Source organism: Exserohilum turcica (assembly GCF_000359705.1).
Source record: "Exserohilum turcica Et28A unplaced genomic scaffold SETTUscaffold_16, whole genome shotgun sequence".
Classification (NCBI taxonomy): Eukaryota; Fungi; Ascomycota; class Dothideomycetes; order Pleosporales; family Pleosporaceae; genus Exserohilum; species Exserohilum turcicum.
Window position 1 is genome coordinate 435,682 of NW_007359981.1, and position 17,913 is coordinate 453,594.

General features: G+C 53.7%; 4 protein-coding genes across 4 annotated transcripts; 3 read left to right on the forward strand and 1 right to left on the reverse strand.

Moving 5' to 3' along the window:
- Positions 1-155: 155 nt before the first annotated feature.
- On the forward strand, positions 156-2,620 carry SETTUDRAFT_168581 (uncharacterized protein). Its single transcript, XM_008026038.1, has 4 exons — positions 156-410; positions 537-867; positions 918-1,538; positions 1,586-2,620. The coding sequence occupies exons 1-4, from the start codon at positions 321-323 to the stop codon at positions 2,422-2,424; spliced, it is 1,881 nt and encodes a 626-aa protein (XP_008024229.1). The 5' UTR covers positions 156-320; the 3' UTR covers positions 2,425-2,620.
- Positions 2,621-4,538: 1,918 nt separating this feature from the next.
- SETTUDRAFT_27619 (uncharacterized protein) lies at positions 4,539-5,069 on the forward strand (the record flags this gene model as incomplete). Its single annotated transcript, XM_008025865.1, has 1 exon — positions 4,539-5,069. One exon carries the CDS (start codon positions 4,539-4,541, stop codon positions 5,067-5,069), a length of 531 nt encoding a protein of 176 aa, XP_008024056.1.
- A 750-nt stretch (positions 5,070-5,819) lies between these two features.
- Positions 5,820-10,275, forward strand: SETTUDRAFT_168583 (uncharacterized protein). The gene is made up of 3 exons (XM_008026039.1): positions 5,820-6,579; positions 6,642-9,706; positions 9,759-10,275. Exons 1-3 carry the CDS (start codon positions 5,929-5,931, stop codon positions 9,955-9,957), a joined length of 3,915 nt encoding a protein of 1,304 aa, XP_008024230.1. The 5' UTR covers positions 5,820-5,928; the 3' UTR covers positions 9,958-10,275.
- A 2,139-nt stretch (positions 10,276-12,414) lies between these two features.
- On the reverse strand, positions 12,415-17,320 carry SETTUDRAFT_149644 (uncharacterized protein). Its single transcript, XM_008026040.1, has 2 exons — positions 13,236-17,320; positions 12,415-13,185 (listed from the first exon to the last, which is right to left on the reverse strand). The coding sequence occupies exons 1-2, from the start codon at positions 17,169-17,171 to the stop codon at positions 12,655-12,657; spliced, it is 4,467 nt and encodes a 1,488-aa protein (XP_008024231.1). The 5' UTR covers positions 17,172-17,320; the 3' UTR covers positions 12,415-12,654.
- Between the last annotated feature and the right edge of the window lie 593 nt (positions 17,321-17,913).

Here is a 17,913-nt window from a genome sequence, read left to right on the forward strand (position 1 = left end):
AGTGTTCGTCATCAGCCCCGCTAGGCGGTTTGGGCGGCGCACGCCCAACTAGTGGAGCTTCAACGCCTCCGTATACGCCTGCACATTAGCATAAGCTTACCCTCAACCCTCACTTTTATCCGCAATACCAAACCCGAACCTGCTGAGCACCTCCTACGACCCCCTACGTCTACTGGTCCTTATCCTCGTCCGCCGCCCGCCGCCGCGCTCTCTGGTCTCGCACTTGCTGCCCTCGTCACCCGACGACCTCGAGGCACCCGTGCGCCCGACAACAGGCACCCCATCGTGAATCTTGACAGGCACCCAAGAGAGCCCTCGCCATGTTTCGCGCGCAGTCAAATATCTTTGATGATGTCGTAGTCAAGGCTACCGACGAAAACCTCACCAGCGAGAACTGGGAATACATTCTGGTACGGCCACCCGCACGTCATGCCGTGGCAGCGAACCCGACCGGTGGCGCGCTGTGCAACCCAGCCATGCGACGCCTGTCTCGCTGCTTTGAGCGCTTGTAAGGTCTTTCTAACCCGCTCTCGCAGGATGTATGCGACAAGGTCGGGTCGTCCGACACAGGCGCCAAAGATGCGGTTGCTGCCATGATCAGGAGGCTGGCACACCGGAACGCAAACGTCCAACTATACACGCTCGAGCTTGCGAATGCGCTGAGCCAGAACTGCGGAATCCAAATGCATAAGGAGCTGGCCTCGCGAAGCTTCACCGAAGCGCTGCTTAGACTCGCCAACGACCGCAACACACATCAGCAGGTCAAGGCCAAGATACTGGAGCGCATGGCAGAATGGACCGAAATGTTCTCGCGTGATCCGGACCTAGGCATCATGTCGAATGCTTATATGCGGCTAAAGTCACAGAGTATGCTCGTTGCGCAACTGCCACACGATATGGCGCTGACAAAAGAACAGACCCCAATCTCCGCGCGCCCTCGAAGCCACAGAAGACGCAGATCTCCGAGGCCGAGCGCCAGAAGGAGGAGGAAGAACTGCAGATGGCGCTGGCCATGTCCATACGAGAGTCCAAGGGCGCAGCACCGACGGCCGCCAACTCCAACGCCCCTCAGCAAGGTGCATCTGCCTCTGGCACTCAATCAGAACAACCCGCACAATCCGTGCCCTCCGGTACAACCGCCGCAACCGTCTCACGAGTGCGCGCGCTTTTCGATTTCCAGCCTTCTGAGCCTGGTGAGCTGCAGTTCCGCAAGGGCGATATCATAGCGGTGCTCGAATCAGTGTACAAGGACTGGTGGAAGGGCTCGCTTCGTGGACAGACGGGTATCTTTCCGCTCAACTACGTGGAGAAGCTGCAGGACCCGACGCGCGAGGAGCTTGAGCGTGAGGCACAAAACGAAGCGGAGGTGTTTGCGCAGATCAGGAACGTCGAGAAGCTGCTTGCTCTGCTGAGCACTAGTTCGCAACCGGGCGGCGGTGACGCGCGGGATAACGAGGAGATTACAGAGCTCTATCACTCGACTTTGGCTATCAGGCCAAAGCTGATCGAGCTCATTGGCAAGTACTCTCAGAAGAAAGGTATGTTCATAGAAATCCACGGCCGCATCGGAGACTAACCGTACCAGATGACTTTACACAGCTGAACGAAAAGTTCATCAAGGCTCGCCGAGACTACGAGGCCATGCTCGAGGCATCCATGTCGCAACCCCAGCAAGCTGCGTACGGCGGTCGTCCTGCATATGGCGGCTACAACGCCCCGCCCCCCTCCAACTATTCAGGCTACCCACCAGTATCCTCACCGCACCAGGACCCTGGCCGTTTTAACTATGGCGGGGCACCTCCCGCACAGCATGGACCTCCTTCCCAAGCACCGCCCACAGTTGGAAGCCCTGCCTTCTTCATGGTCCCCCCTGGGGAACAACGGACGCAACAGACCCCAAAACCGGGTCCGCCTTCTGACCCTTATTCATTGCCTCCAAACAGGGTTCCAGTTGGGGGGCGACCGCAAAGCCATGGACCACAAGAGTTGGCGACGGCACATTATGATTCACCTGTCGACAACCGACACTCCTTCCACGCCCCCAGTCAACCTGGTCAGCCACAGGGAGGTCCTTCAGCTCCTCAAGGTTATGATTATCCGCCTGCACAGCAAGGAAATGGTTATCCTCCACAAGGTGCTCCTCAAGGGCCGCCAGCAGGCCAGCAGAATCCGTACGAGCAAATGTCGTCGCCACCCCCACAGGGACCGCCACATGACCAACAGCCCCCGTCGGAGCCACATGCACAGCAGCCACCTCAACAAGGATATGGGTACCCACCTTCACAACCCGGATATGCACCCCCGGCGCCACCCGGAACCACTACTAGTCCCGCACCCCAAACATATCTGCCATACCGGCCGGGAGCGCAAGCCCCGAGTGCGCCACCTGTCGGAGGCGACGACGCTTCTGGATTTTACCGCTAGAACGGGCGTGGGAAGCAAAAGCAAAAAGCAAGGAGAGGAGAAATCATGTACTTGTAAAAGCATCGCAGTAGGCGCGTGATTTGGGCAACTAGGACTCAGAATGAGAAGATACCATTGATCTATGTAGCGAAAAGGCGCCTTTTGTTTGTAAATCCACACACACCCACTCTCATACCCACTCACACACACACTCTCATACCCACTCACACGTACAAATGTATTATTCCTAATCAGATAATAAAGCGAATTCAACATTAATAATAAAACTGAATTGGGTCGATGAGTGAGCCTTGTTTTATTGTGCATTGTTTTCCTTTTTTTGTGTGTGTGTGTCAAATCTACCATTCAGCATGCTACTGCCACAATTACTTAGCGTGAACTTTTCTTACTACTTAGCCTGTTTTTCTTTTTTCTCTTTCACGTCTTTGTCGTTGTTGTTGTTGTTGTATACTATTTTTTGGTTTTGTTTCGGAGCATGATGAAGAAAGAAAGAAGGAAAGAAAGAAAGAAAGAAAGAAAGTAATCTTTATCCCCTTTCTTTCTTGTTCTTGTTCTTGTTCTTGTTCTCTGATACTTCCTGTTTATTCGCAGCAAATCACGCTACTGTACTATACTATACTATACTATACTATACTATACTATACTGTACCGCTACTAATCCTCTTTTGGTACAAGCTCTGTTTTTCCTTTTTCCGTACGACTGAGAGAGAAGGGTGATGAGATTGTTTTTTTTGTGGAGTTGTTGGAGAGCTTATTGAGGAGTGTATTGAGGAGTGTATTGAGGAGTGTATTGAGGAGTGTATTGAGGAACTGATGTGCGGGAAGGCTTTGAATACGTATTCGAAGCTAGGTGTTTAGTACTCGTGTGAAGAGATAAAACCGTGTGACAAGGAAAGGTGGTTGTTTTTTTTTCTTGCTCGCTGGACTTTTTTTTGGGAGGTCATGGCATGTAGGTATAGGGTATAGGGGAGTTTATTTGAATACGCTTCTGTCTCCGCATGAACAATGGGTTGATATATGAGATTTTTCTTTTTCTTTTCTTTTCAAGAGATGATGTGGAGAGTATTGTATTTTGGGATTTTGCTCGCTGTAGCAACGGCTGTGATGGGATTGAGTAACACCACTAGCACCAGTACTACAGTCGTACTGCTCTCGCCCCCTTCTCCTTCTTCACTACCACTACCACCACCACCACCCCTCCTCCCCCGCAAAAACAAACTCAGCCTCGCCCCAAAATGCCCACACACACACTTGCCTACGCTCGCGCAGTTCCACGCCGCACTCTCCACTTACTGCGACAAGCACTTTACGCCGAACCGATGGCTCGCACCAAACGAACCAGTGACATTCACGTATATCCTTACTGACGCCCGTGGATATCCCATCCGCTGGATCCTGTCGTTGGCGTGGGAGCGGCATGTGTTTCAGGGTAGGGGGAATATGCTGGTGGAGAGGGGGACGTGTTATGAGTGGTTTGGCGGCTTTGTAGATACGGCTGATGGAAGTGGAGGTATTGGGGATGGGGGGTGGTGTACGGCGGGGAGTGCAGGCAAACTGGTTGTAGGGGGGCGGAGAAATGTGTTTGAGGGGTCGGTTAGGGGCATGGCGGTTTGGGCGGAGACGAGGAAGAGAGCGGATGATGGGTTTGTGGTGCCGCCGGAGGAGGGGGAGGGCGGTTGAAGAATGGGGGGTGGAGAGTGGGAAAGAGTGGCTTCGATTGTGCATACTATGGCTTGGTTGTATTGAAAGGTCTTTTTTTTGAGCAGCTTGGGGAGGCTAGAAGAGTCAGGTTGTGTTTTATGACGATTGTTGCTCGAAGATAGAGTAGCATACATACTCGACATGTCCATGGACTGGCGGTTTCAGCCCTGTACGGACGACCAGCTGGGGCAGCTGATCAAGGTTCTTTGTAGTCATACGGACGTATATTGCCGGATTTCTTTGTGTTGCTGTGGCTTTGGGCTTTTATCTTTGTCGAAAGCCAAGTGTTCACGATGAAGAAAAAAGTGCGAATGCGATATATAATCAACAAGGCATGGGATTGCATAACGAAAAAAATCCCCACAGCCGTTGTCACGGACACGCGAAGCGCAGACAAGCGGAGAAAACCAAGCATGTGCATACTGATACCGATACTCCTCATCTGGGCAATCTCCACACTAGCCTCACCTATGCAGGCTCTCCCTGAGCTCTCCAACATCACGCTCCTCGCCCGCGGAAACCCAAATGCCTGCCCGGCCAACAAATACCATCACCCCACCGTGAGCGAGTGGGAAAACGCGCTAAACCTGTACTGCGAGCGGCACACACCCACAACCATCAGCACCGACTCGCCGCTCGTATACACGTACCTGCTGAATGCATGGGACAACCGGCCCATCCTGTGGATCTTCAAAGTGTGGATCGACGCCGAAGTGGGCGGGCACACGCCAATCAAATACGGGTTTCCGCTCGGCACCCAGCAGTGCAAAGACAAGTTCATGGCTATGGTGACGCAGAACAAGGGCGGCGGCATGCCCAAGGTGTACTGTGAGTATGAGGATGGCAAGTGGTTTCTCGGAGGCAGTTATAAGGATGTGGTGGTCAAGGGCGCGTGGGCGAGGGCGATCTGGGAGTCGAGGCAGATGAGGGGGGATAGGGAGTGATGCGTGTTGTTGATTTGCTGTTGTTGCTGATACTGTTCTTGTTTTTGCTGTGTACAGCCTTTCATGCAGTCCAGCGCCACGGATACGCGCATGGATGTGTGGTAGCGGACATTGGAGATTCACATGTTGCTGTTGGATGCGGTCGGTCGTCTGCGGTAACTCTCACAATTCGCGGTACATGGTGCGGCGAGTCGGCTTGAGCGTGTCTGTGTTTGCAATAGCCAGTCGGTGATTGCGGCGTGGTGTTGTGGCGAGAGACGTCGGGTGGTGGTAGCGAGCGTGTGGAGGCTAGCGGCAGCGGACTGGCGCATGGGCTAGCCGGATTGGGAAATGGTGGGGGGTCGGGAAGCAGGGGCCGAGTAAGTTCGAGGACATTCTGGACGACTTGAAGAATCGCTCTGGTTGCCCGCACCGCCTCGAATCGACGGCCTCATCCAAGGCCACGGGCGCATAGAGCCACGGGGCATCTCGCGCATATATTCCAATTGACCCCGCCGTGCCCGCGCTGCAGAGGCACGCTAAGAAGCGCCTGCTAAGCAACCTCGACGCTTGGCTGAATTACCGAGAGACCCTGCGCCCGAGTAGACGCATTCCCTGGCTGACTTCCCCAAGTGACAGCAGCCCATTGCATTTGCTGGTACGCACAGCCAACGCACTAAAATCCCCATTGGTAGCCTATCCATCTCCGTGTCCTCTCTCCCTCCCTCCATCCCTCCCTCTCCTCCACCCCATCCTCGCCCTCCCCACAGCACGGCCAACCCCATCCATCCGTCAAGCTGGCTGCACGCTGTTGACCGCCACCACCCACCGTCCCCGCGAATACCCTCTGGTCACCTCGAAACGGTCTACACACTTAACAATGGCTTCCGAAGCAGTCGCTAGCTCTGCCCCCGAGGGCCTGACCCCGGCGCAGAAGCTCATGCAGGAGCACGCCGACCACCACGTCACCGTCGAAGATGTCGTCGACGAGGACGATGTCGCCCATCCGCCCCCCTCGACCACGTCGCCCGCCCATGGCTCTGCGCCCCTCAGCGACAAGGCCGCAGGCAAGCAAAGGGCCGCCGACGACGCCGCTCCCTCGAAGAAGCCCGCTCTGAACACGTCGTCCGAGGAGGCCTTCCCGGCTCTTGGTCCTGTCAAGCCCCGTGCCCAGGCCTCGGTCGCGCCCACCTGGGGCAAGAAGCCCGCCTCGGTCACCTCCAACGGAGTCAATGGCAGTGCCCACGCCCACGACGGCTCTTCCGCTGCCCCCGCCGGCCGTGGCCCCGCCCTCCCGTCTATGAGCATCCCCGGCAAGCACACTGAGCGCATCTCTCTCGCCTCCCACCAGGTCGCCCCCCGTGGAGAGCTGAAGAAGCCCATCAACGAGATTGTCCGCGACATCAACAGGCGCTCCAAGGCCAAGCTCGAGTACAAGCAGGCGCCCGGTGCTCTCATCTTCGAGGCGACTGGCTCTGTTGAGGCGGTCAGGCAGGCGCTCAAGGAGGTTGCCAACGAGGTCGGCTCCAAGGTAAGTGACCACCTCACACAAAACGCTCCATCTCTACAGAAAAAAAAACTCACAATCTGCAGCAATCCGTCGATGTCCCCGTCCCCGCCTCCGTCCGCGCCCACATCATCGGCCGTCAAGGCTCCAAGATCCAGGAAATCAGCAAGCGCACCGGTGCCCGCATTCAGGTTCCCAAGGCCGAGCCGGGCGAGGATGAAGACACGGTTGTGAATGTCCACATTGAGGGCAACGCCTTGACCGCTGAGATGGCTCGTCGCGAAATCGACGCCATTGTCAATGAACGCACCTCGACGGTCAACCTGCGCCTGAAAGACATCCCTGCCGAGTTCTATCCTTTCCTCGCTGGTCCCAACAACGTCCACGCTGACAGGCTTGTCGAGGGCCGCGATGTCAACATCCAGATTCCTCAGTACCACACGTGGCAGTCGCAGGCTCCTCCTGTGGTCGGCCGCGGCCAGCCTGCTCAGTTCGTCCCCCAGGCCAACTTCCCCATCCAGCTTTCTGGTGACCGCGTAGCTGCCCAGCAGGTCCAGGCTGAGCTCGAGCGCCGTGTCCAGCAGCTCCGCCAGCAGCTGGCTACCGAACAGCGGTCGATTGAGCGTGGTAGGCATCAATTCATTGTCGGTGACCGCGGCCACTCTCTGCACGACTTCTTGGAGGAGACTGGCTGCAGCATCGTTCTGCCTCCTAGCTCGGACGACAGCGAGACGGTGTACATTGTTGGCCCACCCAACAAAATCGAGCAGGGTATCAACAAGCTCGAGGATCTCGCTGCTAGCATGACCATGGCGACCGCAGACGCTGCCCGTGAGCACAAGGGCCCCAACGCCCAAGCACACGCCCACAACCTGACCCGTTACCTGCGTCACCGAAAGGCTCTTGAGGAACTCGAGCGCAAGCACGAAGCTAGCATCGTTGCTCCTACCGACCGTGACGCTCCAACTGGATGGGAGATTTACGCCAAGGACGGCAAGAACAGCATGAAGGCTCGCACTGATATCATGGGCCTTTTCCAATCGCATCCTCCAAGCAGGTTCTCTACCCTGAATGTCGACCCCTTCTACCACCAGTTCTTGCAACAGCGTAACGCGCCCCAGGTCAGACAGGACCACGGCGTGCACATTGTTTTCCCCGACGAGTCGGAGCAGTCGCCGGAGCTGATCCTTGTCTATGAGGGCAACACGCCATATGATGAGTACAGCCTCCCACGAGGCGCGCCCTCTCAAGCTGAGATCAAGGCATACCAAAAGGGCCTCCAGGACGCACAGCGATTCATCCTGGGTCTGACTAAGGACCAGCCCCAGATTGAGTCTCGCGGTCTCGAGTCTAACCCCAAGTTCCACCGCAAGATTGAGCAGTTTGTCAATGACGAGCAGCGTGGCCTCGGAGCGGACCAGGTCCCTGTTCAGGCTCTGTTCGGTCACCGACGACCTGAGCCCTACAGCCGCTCAAACAACAGCTTTGCCATTCGTGGACCCACAAATGCTGTTGATGAGCTTAATGCCAAGATCCTTGCTTTTATCGAACAGGCTGAAAAGGACGAACTCGAACGCAACCACATCACAACCTTTGACTACCCCCAAAAGTACGCCAGCCACCTTGTTGGCAAGGGTGGAGAGAACATCCAGCGTCTGCGTCAAAAGTACGATGTCGATGTCCAGATCAACGATGGCAAGGTTGAGCTGAAGGGACCTTCGGCCAAGGCCCTGCAATGCAAGAAGGACATCCTGGACATGGCCAAGAAGCTCGAAGACGAAGCTACCCACATCCTCAAGGTCAAGCCACAGTACCACCGTGACTTGATCGGCGCTGGCGGCAAGCAAGTTGAGCGTCTGCAAGACCGTTACGGCGTGCGCATCAACTTCCCCAGGCGAGCACAGAACGACGAGGACGGAGACGCATCGTCACAAAAGAACACCCGTCCTAGCCAAAACCAGGACGAGGTCATTGTCCGAGGTCCCAGAAAGGGCGCCGACGAGGCCCGTGACGAAGTTCTGAGCCTGCTCCAGTACATCATGGACAACTCTTACAGCGACACTGTCTCGGTCGCACAAAGCAACATCCCGCGGCTGATCGGATCTGGCGGTCGCGAGATGGAGAACCTCCGTCTCGAGACTGGATGCCAGATTGACGTTCCGGGTGCTCGTGAAGGTGCTGATCCTTCTGGCCGTGCCGAGATCAAGCTCAAGGGAACCAAGAAGCAGGTCGAGGAGGCAAAGAAGATTCTGCAACAACGTGCCCGGGAGTTTGATGACACCGTCGTTGAGACCCTTGAAGTTGACAGGAAACACCACAGGAACCTCATTGGCGGCAGTGGTGCCAACATCCGTTCCATCGTCACGTCAGCTGGCGGCCCTGACAACTCTCGCGATTTGGCACGCATGGTGCGATTCCCTCGCGCCGAGTCTGATGAGTCTACTATTCGCGTAGAAGGCCCCAAGAGTGTGGTTGAGAAGATTATTGCCGCTTTGAAGGCACAGGTGGCCTCGCTGGAGAACCAGACAACCGAGACACTTGAGATTTCTCCTGACAAGCACCGTCTGCTCATTGGTCGCGGTGGTGAGACTCGTCGCTCTCTCGAATCTCAGCTCAAGATCCAGCTGGACATTCCCAAGCAGACTACCACTGGTACTGCCCGCAGCCAGGTAAAGATTACTGGTGAGCTTGCTGCTGTCGAGAAGGCCAAGGAGCACATTCTTGAGCTTGTCAAGGGCCAAGAGGGCGAGACGATCCAGGTCCCTCGTTATCTCCACCACGCAATCTCAGACAACGGCCAGTTCTTCCGTCAACTCCGCAACCAGCACAAGGTCACCGTTGACCACGGTGGCGAGCAGATTCCTCCCAAGCCTGCTCAAGCTGAGGGTGGAAAGGCCAGGAAGGGCGCAAACGGCGCTCTGCCTTTGATTACTGATGATGCAACCAATGGTTCCAACGAGCACTCTTGGGAGATTGTCGATCACAATGTTGCCGAAGAGGGTGCTGACACCTCTGCCACGATTCCTTGGATCCTGCGTGGTCCTGCTGAGAACCTTCCCAAGGCCCGCCAAAAGCTTGAGCAGGCCATTGAGGCTGCTTCCAAGCCATCTTCCACTGGTTACCTCATCCTACCAGACCCACGAAGCTACAGGTCAGTTTTGTCATTCCGCATCTGTAATATAGTTGTCGCTAACGCCCCATAGGCTTGTCGTCGGACCTGGTGGTTCCACCATCAACGACCTCCGCAAGAAGACCGGTACCAAGATCCAGGTCCCCCGCGACCAGGCCAAGGATGAGGCCATTGAGATTGTCGGTACTAGGGAAGGATGCGAAGAGGCTCGCCAGATGATTCTTGACATTGTTTCCAGGGGCGGCAACGGCGGCCGCAAGGACCGCTCTTGAATCATGTGTATGTGAAACGAAAGCGACATGTATAACCGATTATCAGCCATGATCCAGAGAGGACAGAGACACTGTTCATCTCTAATGATACTGGATCATGCTACGAAGGTTGAAGGGAGGAGATGAGGAGGGATCATGACCTTGATTGATGAAAAAAGAACAGAAATTTCCTCTCATGTCTCTGTCTCTCTTTCTCTCTATGGGGGTGGGGTTTTCTTCCAACCCTACTAAAAGCGGGGGATATATAGCGGTTTTTCATGATGGGTTTTTCTTTGCTATGTAGCTTGTAAAAAGAATAACAAGTTAATTCTCTTTTTTAAAAATTGTCTTGTTTGAAGAGACTTGGTCATGATATATTGTGTGTTGCAGGGAAAAGAAGAAAGGTGAGTTTTGACGTAGCTGTGTTGATAGTTATTGTGTCTATAGCTACATATATTCCAACGTGTTTTTCTTTTTCTTTCTTTCTTTCTTTCTTTCTTTCTATCATTCGTCAAGTGCAAGAACCAAGAATATCTTTCTTTTTTTTTTAAAAAAAAAAACAGGCAAGGAGATTGGCAAAGTAACAGAGTAAAAAACGGTAGTGCGAGATTATGTACATGATGTAGTAGTAGGAGGATAGCGAAGATGAGGACGAATACAAAAGTGAAAAGGCGGAAAGGCAGAAAGGCGGTAAAGGTTCAAGTACAAATACAAATACCACCATTATCATCACTAGTACTACTCACAGCCACACCACTATGTCGATCGTACTATGAAGTTACCGATACCGGGATATGTAGGTGATGATATTCATGCAAGCCCATTACTTTTGTCTCCGTTGAACAGAGCAGGATCAGAGGTGGTGCCTTGTTGCGTAGATAAAGCAAGACTAACGCAGTAAGCAAGGTATGTAGGGTGGCAGGCGGCTCGACAAGTATATACACACATACATACATACATACATACATACATGTATACTTTTGTCAACTAGCGGGTTTCAGAGTGCATGTGTGTATGTGTGTGTGTGTGTTGGGGGGAGGAAGGAAGGAAGGGAGTAGAGTTCGATGGGAGTATTTAGGGCAGAGAGAGAGAGAGAAAGAGAGAGAGAGAGAGAAAGAGAGAGAGAGAGAAAGAGAGAGAGAGGAAAACTATGTATATAAGTACATATTTACCATTAATATCTCTCGCGTTTTCCATATCAGATTTTTTTTGTTCGGTTTGGTTTCTACGTACCTAGTCCCCTCCCTCTCTGTGCTGTGTGATGGATTCTTTAATACACCTATGTAGCTTGCGTTTCTACCATACATGTATGTACTGTGAAACTACATATGTATACTTACACCAAATATCCTTTCCCTTACATCTCTCTCTCTTCGCCCCCTCAACCCAAACTCCAGAAAAATAAAGAGAATCAAGCATTACTTATAAACGCTGCGCTAGCGGGACTTTCATCACCTTTACCCAATTGTATTCTGCACAGCACACACGACTCCAAATGCAGGGATCGTAGTAATGATAATGATAATAATAATAATAATAATGATATTCCTCTTGATGCTCAATATGCTATGTATATATCAACTCCGCCTACACCTATACAACCATACATACGCCCATATATCCATGTCACACTCGTACATACATGTATATGCATTTCCGCCATTCCATTTTTAAATTCAAAGTCGGTCCAATATGCCCATGGTGCTATGCTAGAACGCTGATGTGACTGAGCAGAATCTAGCATATCTTAACCTAACATGTCCTTTTCTAAGCGCTGCGCAGCCTTGTTCTCTGCTTGCTGATAAAGTGGGAGAGAGAGAAGAATGTCCTTGTAACCAAGCCAGCCAAGTCAATCAGCTATGTAGTTACAACGAGCTTGTTACGACCCCAGGACAGCCATTCGATCGGTGGTGGTGGTGGGAAATCAGTTAAGCCCGCCAAAAGAAGAAGAAGAAGAAGAGGAAAAAGAGATGATGATGATGATGATGATGATGATGAGCGGAGAATAAAGAAAAATCAAAAACAAAAAAAGGACTTCTCTCTCCTCACTCCCCCTTCTCCCCTTCCTAGACATGCAGCTAGCTAGCTCCTTCATACTGTATGTACAAACAGCACTGGCACAATCATCATCAATCTAAAGCAGAATCCGCATGATGCGCCCACCAAAAGTCCCCCAAGAAAACAAGAAAGGAGACATAAAAACAAAAACGGAAGACATGTATAAGACATGGATCAAGAAGAAGAAGAAGAAGAAGAAGAAGGAGAAAAAGAATAAGAATTAAGCCAGGATAAGCGCCCCATTTTTTTTCTCGATAGGCAAACCATTCATCATACATAGACACACACAGACACACACACACACAGACAAACACACCACATCCATCACGTCTTGAAAGCGGCAAGAAGCGTTCATAAAGTCTCTCATGTGCCTTCACTGCAACAGAAAAGGAAAAAAAAGAGAAAAAAAAAGGGGACAGGAAGAAGAAGAGGAGGAGGAAGAAGAAGAAAAAGAGGAAGGAGAAGAAAGAGGAACAAGGAATAATATAGCAAACGTTCCGTCACGAACGATTAACAGCTAGAGGTGGTGAAAAGCCATCTGCTTTGGTTCAAGAGAGCAATGCTTTTTGTTTGGTCTTTGCCTGTGCAGAGCAATGAGGCTGAAGCGATAAGGCACCGAGGGGGGGAACAGGATCATGTGTTATAGGCCTTGTATATCTTTCAAGCGGGAGGTTGCTCGGCGCTGTCTTGCGGGGGCTCAATCTTCCCTTCCTCCTGATTTTGCAGGAGCCGTGCTTGCTCGTCGGGTATGTCGCCCTTTTCATCTTCCTCGCCGGCTATTGGCTCTTCTGAACCGGCGGCGGCTGCGGCTTCCTCTAGCTCTTCTGACGGGTTGGAGACAGGCGCTTCACCAGATGGCTTGGTGACGGCCTCGTCGGCACTGTGCATTCCACGTTGGAACCAGCCGCCTTTTTCCCACGAGCCGGGTTGATACAAGCAATCGTTTCGGACGTCCGTGTCAACAATGGCGCTCATGAGCTGGTTCAGCCGGGCAAACGAGATGGGCTTGAGAATCCAGGCATCAAACCCCGCATCAATGTACTGCTGGCGATCGCGCTCAACTAATGACGCTGACACGGCAATGATGGGAACGCGTCCACAGAGGGCTGCGCGTGGAGAGTAAATGTTACTATGCGACTTTTCAAATGACCGTATCACCTTCGTCGAGGTAAGTCCATCTACAATTGGCATCTAGATGGCTGTTAGTTTAGAAGAAATAGAGTAAAAATTGGACTACGTACCTGCATATCCATCAAGACAACATCAATGTCTTTGGAGTTATCGCAAAAGGCAGATGCGCATTCCTCGCCATTCACTGTGAGGTGTACCTTGTGTCCGAGCTTTTCTAACCGCTTTTTGACAATTCTGCTGTTCACCGGGTCGTCTTCAGCAACAAGGACACGCATGTTGTCGGATGACAACTTCTCGGGCTCCGCAGTCGGCTGTGGAGGCTCCTCATGCTCCTCACCGAGTATACTTCCAGGCTGACGGACGCCAATTGGTGAGCCACCCCCTGCATCAGGGACCTTGAGGGCCGTGATAGGAGTATCTGAGCCAGGAACATTCTCTTGACCCGGTCCCTCCGATTGCATGCTTCTTTGATGGGGTGGAACAACGGTCTGGCTGCTGAAATCTTCAAGGCTCTTAGATCTCGTGCGCGCAGCAGCAGCAGCTGATGCCTGGGAATCTAGACTGCCGCGCTTTGTCAGAGTTGGTCTTAGGGATCGCGTGCTTGGGCTCGCGTCGCCTCTTCCCACCAGATGCGGCTCCTGTATCGCGTCGATCAGCCTGTCCACGTCACTTTTTTGGCTTGAGCCACTCTTGAAACTTCGCAGGCTATTCTTGCTTGTGAGGCTCCCGGCGCTGTGCTTCCGCACCACAACATGGCCTGGGGTGTGCTCGTTTTCGCCAGCAGAACCATGGCGAGATAGGCTAGGTGCTATCAAAGTCCGCTCGCCAGCAGCAGGGCTGGAAATGTCGGGTAGAGGCTGCTCAGCCTGAGGCGTGATGCTTCCAGGAGAGCCCGCACCAGTGGAAGTCGTATCTATTTCCGAGTCTGGGAGATTGAATGGCAACTGTATAATGAACCTTGTGCCTTTGCTTTCCTCTGAGCGTAACCGTAATTGCCCGTTCATGTTCCTGATGATGCGCCCTACAATGGCTAGCCCAAGCCCCAGCGTGGATTTGTTGCCTTGCTCGGAAATCGGTTTCTGGTCTGGTATCAGAGCATCCTCTAGCATCGAGGCAGGCTCGGATTGCACTTGTTCCAGGTCATTGAAAAGCTGGTCGAGCTTCTTTTGACTCATGCCAATACCCGTGTCGGACACTGCCACTTCAATATCGACATGATCTCGCCCCGTCCTGGCTGCAACGTATACCTCGACCTTGACACTTCCCGCGGTGGTGTGTTGAATCGCATTAGCAGTGATGTTAGAGATGGCCTGCCGCACTCGGCGTTGATCTCCGATACAATGATTGGGCAGGCCCGGATGCTCAATGACTTGATAGTCAATGTTCTTCCGTTTGGCGTCGTTCCGAAACATGTCTGTGGCCTCCTTGATCGTGTCCTTGAGATCGAACGATTCGCCTTTGATGAGTGGTCCACCCTCCTCGGTCTTTGTCAGGTCGAGAAGGTCGTTGATTACGTAAATTAACGATTTCGATGCCGAATGAGATCGCGATAGATTCTCGCGGGTTTCTTGGTCCAGAACGCCTTCTAGTGCAATTTCAAGGTAGTTAATGATGGCGTTTAGTGGTGTGCGAACTTCGTGTGCCGAGTTTGCAAGCAGCAGTCGGGTCAACTGGCTACTTTGAAGCGCAGCCTCTTTTTGCCGCCAGACCTCGATAAATTTTCCATAGACCAAACAAAGCACAGAAGCAGTTTCTATCTCTTCCTCTGTCCACTCCCGACACCTGCCAACGACTGTCTCGGACCACGTCTTGAAACTCTTGCGTGGCTCCAAGTAGCCTTCTGTACCTTCCTTGATAAATTTCTCGTATGGATTACCGGCCCATTTGACTTCCTTCAGCTGTCCCTTGCGGAAGAAGACGATGAAGTCTTCGCCGTCCACAGACAAGGGCACTATGAGCATTCCAGCTATGACATGGAACCCTGGCGGGTATCGCAAATCCGGAAAGTCGGTAGAAATGTCGACAGAAGTCATGACGGCCTGGATCCTTCTCATTCTCAAGTACTCCAACATGGCCAGTGATTCCTGCGAGTTTTCCAAGGTGCCCAAAATTTTGGTCTCATCGCGAATTGATAGCAGACCAAAGTCTGCGTCAAAAAGTTTGAGGAGGTCGTCAGAGGATGCAATAATGTACCCAGAGGGGTTGTGCTGTGTAGGCACTGTGTTGATCAGCTTGCGCGCCTGCAACCTTGATGCGTATGATAGCCTTTCAATGTTTCTCGACGCAGCGTCACCAATCATGCGACACATCTTGCGGATAGGAAACGAGACTCGCATTCCACGAGGCCCGTAGGTATGGCATGCGATGAGACCCCACAACTCGCCAAAAGCATTGATGGAAATTGACATTGACGACCGGACTGCCATGTTTGCGAGGTACTTGAGGTGAATCGGAGACATGGCGCGGAGATACGAGTGCGTGAGATCCAGTGGGGTCTCCAGATCTTCAGTAGTACGGCACACGAGTCGCGCAGTTTGCAGATCGCGATCGTAAAGCATACGGACCTTGTTGATCTTGTACAGCTCTCGAGCCTGCTGGGGAATATCCGAGGCAGGGAAATTTAAGCCTTTGTACAGATCTTTTGTTGCTCGAGGATCCACGAGTTCGGTGACAACGCGGCCATTGAAGGTTTGGTCGAATTGATATATCATGACACGATGAAAGCCCGTCAGTTCCTTGACAACGCCAACCAGCACCTTGAGGAACTTTTCCAACGAGGGCGCAGCAGCTAGTTGTTCCTGCACCTGCGACATGATGTTGAAAACCTCCATGGCAGCAGCCTCGCCTTTCCGCTTCCGAGCACTGCGCAGAATTCGCAAGGGCTTGCTCTTGATTTCGGTGCTTTCCAGCAACTCCTCAGCCGTGGGTTGGCTAGACAGGGTATCTTCGGGGAGCTCAGGCGTGTGCTCATTGGCGGGCACGAGCGGGTAAAGTGGGTCTTCCTCGAGCTCAAACTCGCAGATGACTAGGCCAGGGTTGCTCTCGTTTATGTGTATTGCACACCACAGCTTGCGTGTCCGAGCGTGGCCTGCCACCTTGATGGACATGGTAAAGACCTCGGGCCCATTGGACGTGACATTGGATTCCTCGTCTTTGATAAAGTCAATGTGATCCAGTAAGTTGTCGGCCTGCTCTTCGGAAAGAATGTCTGTAAAGCTTTCCAGGGCAAAGAGCTCTTTGGGCGTGCGGCCTATTATCCTTTGAGAGTTTTCACTCACAACACGCACCAGCAGACTTCCCTCGGGATCATCTTGCAGCGCCACCAGCAGACCAAAGCCCTGCACCGCGCCGGGTAGGTGGATGGGCTCGTCTTCGCAACGCTGCAGGGTGTCGCCCTCGCGCCCGGTGATGATCATATGGCCTCCTTCCGTTGTAACGTGCTTGAACCGGTGTGTCACCAAGCCACCCATGTCCATGCTGCTGATGCCGCTTTTTATTGAACCCGAGTGTTCGGGTATATTCGATGGCGACCGACTCTCGTCCTGAACGCTTCCAGTGGATTTGTTGGACGACATGTCGTTGAAGAGCTGTGAGGGCAACGGTTGGCCACCTCTTGAGAAGGCCGTGGTTGCTTGGTGGCGCATAGTCCACGCGCGTTGCGAGGCATGTGAGGAGTGCGAAGTGGCAGAGCCCTGCGAGGCTCGACGGGTATCGGAGGCAAGGCGTGCGTCGTTGGCTCGCGAGTAGGGGTGGAAATAGTCGCCCTGTGTCTGCTGGCCCTTTGGAGTGGGGGTGGGCTCAACGCTAATGGCGCTGCGGATGGGGAAGACACGGTCGGTAGCCGACGGGCTCATGGGACCTGCTACTTCGGTAGTAGAGGCGCGCGACCTTTGCCTGGGCTCTGGGGCGGCGAAGTCGGTGACGCTGGTGGCGGCCGCTGGCGACGCGGGCTCCTCCTCTACGGGCGACATGGTAGAGAAGGTGTGGTGGTCGCTTTGCTGGACAGTGGCTCCATCTTGACTGGGCTGGTCGGATGGTTGAGACATGGAGGCGCTAACAGCTGGCGTGGGCCGTCTGCCGTCGATGAAACGTCGACGCCAGGCTGCGAGGGCTCAAGTGGATTCCAGGGCGTGGGCAGACTGGTAGGAGCAGAGACACCCGCACTCGGACTGCTGTGGGCGCTTCAGGCGGCCATGGGGGGTGCGGATGGGCTAGGTGGTGAGCAATTGGGAGAGCAGGCCTAGGTTCGCGAGGCAACTTGGCGTTATGCAGGGACCGGTGAACAGGTGGCAAGGGCGATGACGAGGGCGCGGAGAGAGGTCCAGAGGAGGCCCCTTTTGGGGATTTGACGTCGTCGTGGTCGGGGGTGGTTTGGGCTAGCAGCCGCATCAAGGTTGGCTGTGTTGCGGGCGAGGACAGGGCATGCGGGGGTTGGGGGGGGAGGCAATCTGGGCCTTTGGAGAGCAGGTGCAAGTGCGCCAACACGGGCGATGGAAGGGAGCAGAAACAGAGCAGAGAGGGTCGCGGGCGAGGTTTGGGCAGGCTTGCACTTGGGGGGGGGGGCGCGCGTGGGTGTGGGTGTGGGTGTGGGTGTGGGCGGACGGGGGGGCTGCAGGCAGTGGACGACGAGGACATTTGCCTTTGCCATGGCGGGCTCGACGACAAAGACTTGAATGGCTTGATGGCGGGTGTCGACGTCGATCGTGGGCGGGTTTGGGCATAGCGGGTGCATCTGTGAGATCGACGATGGGGGCCCAGACGAGGATAGCGCATGCACGACACGGGCGA

Excerpts from the sequence above, each read along its gene's own strand:
- SETTUDRAFT_168581 (XM_008026038.1), top strand. The coding sequence starts at position 321 with ATGTTTCGCGCGCAGTCAAATATCTTTGATGATGTCGTAGTCAAGGCT. Across the intron at positions 411-536 it reads AGAACTGGGAATACATTCTG|GATGTATGCGACAAGGTCGG; the intron begins GTACGGCCACCC and ends CCGCTCTCGCAG. Across the intron at positions 1,539-1,585 it reads CAAGTACTCTCAGAAGAAAG|ATGACTTTACACAGCTGAAC; the intron begins GTATGTTCATAG and ends TAACCGTACCAG.
- SETTUDRAFT_168583 (XM_008026039.1), top strand. The coding sequence starts at position 5,929 with ATGGCTTCCGAAGCAGTCGCTAGCTCTGCCCCCGAGGGCCTGACCCCG. Across the intron at positions 6,580-6,641 it reads CCAACGAGGTCGGCTCCAAG|CAATCCGTCGATGTCCCCGT; the intron begins GTAAGTGACCAC and ends CACAATCTGCAG. Across the intron at positions 9,707-9,758 it reads CCAGACCCACGAAGCTACAG|GCTTGTCGTCGGACCTGGTG; the intron begins GTCAGTTTTGTC and ends AACGCCCCATAG.
- SETTUDRAFT_149644 (XM_008026040.1), bottom strand. The coding sequence starts at position 17,171 with ATGTCTCAACCATCCGACCAGCCCAGTCAAGATGGAGCCACTGTCCAG. Across the intron at positions 13,186-13,235 it reads TTGTCTTGATGGATATGCAG|ATGCCAATTGTAGATGGACT; the intron begins GTACGTAGTCCA and ends ACAGCCATCTAG.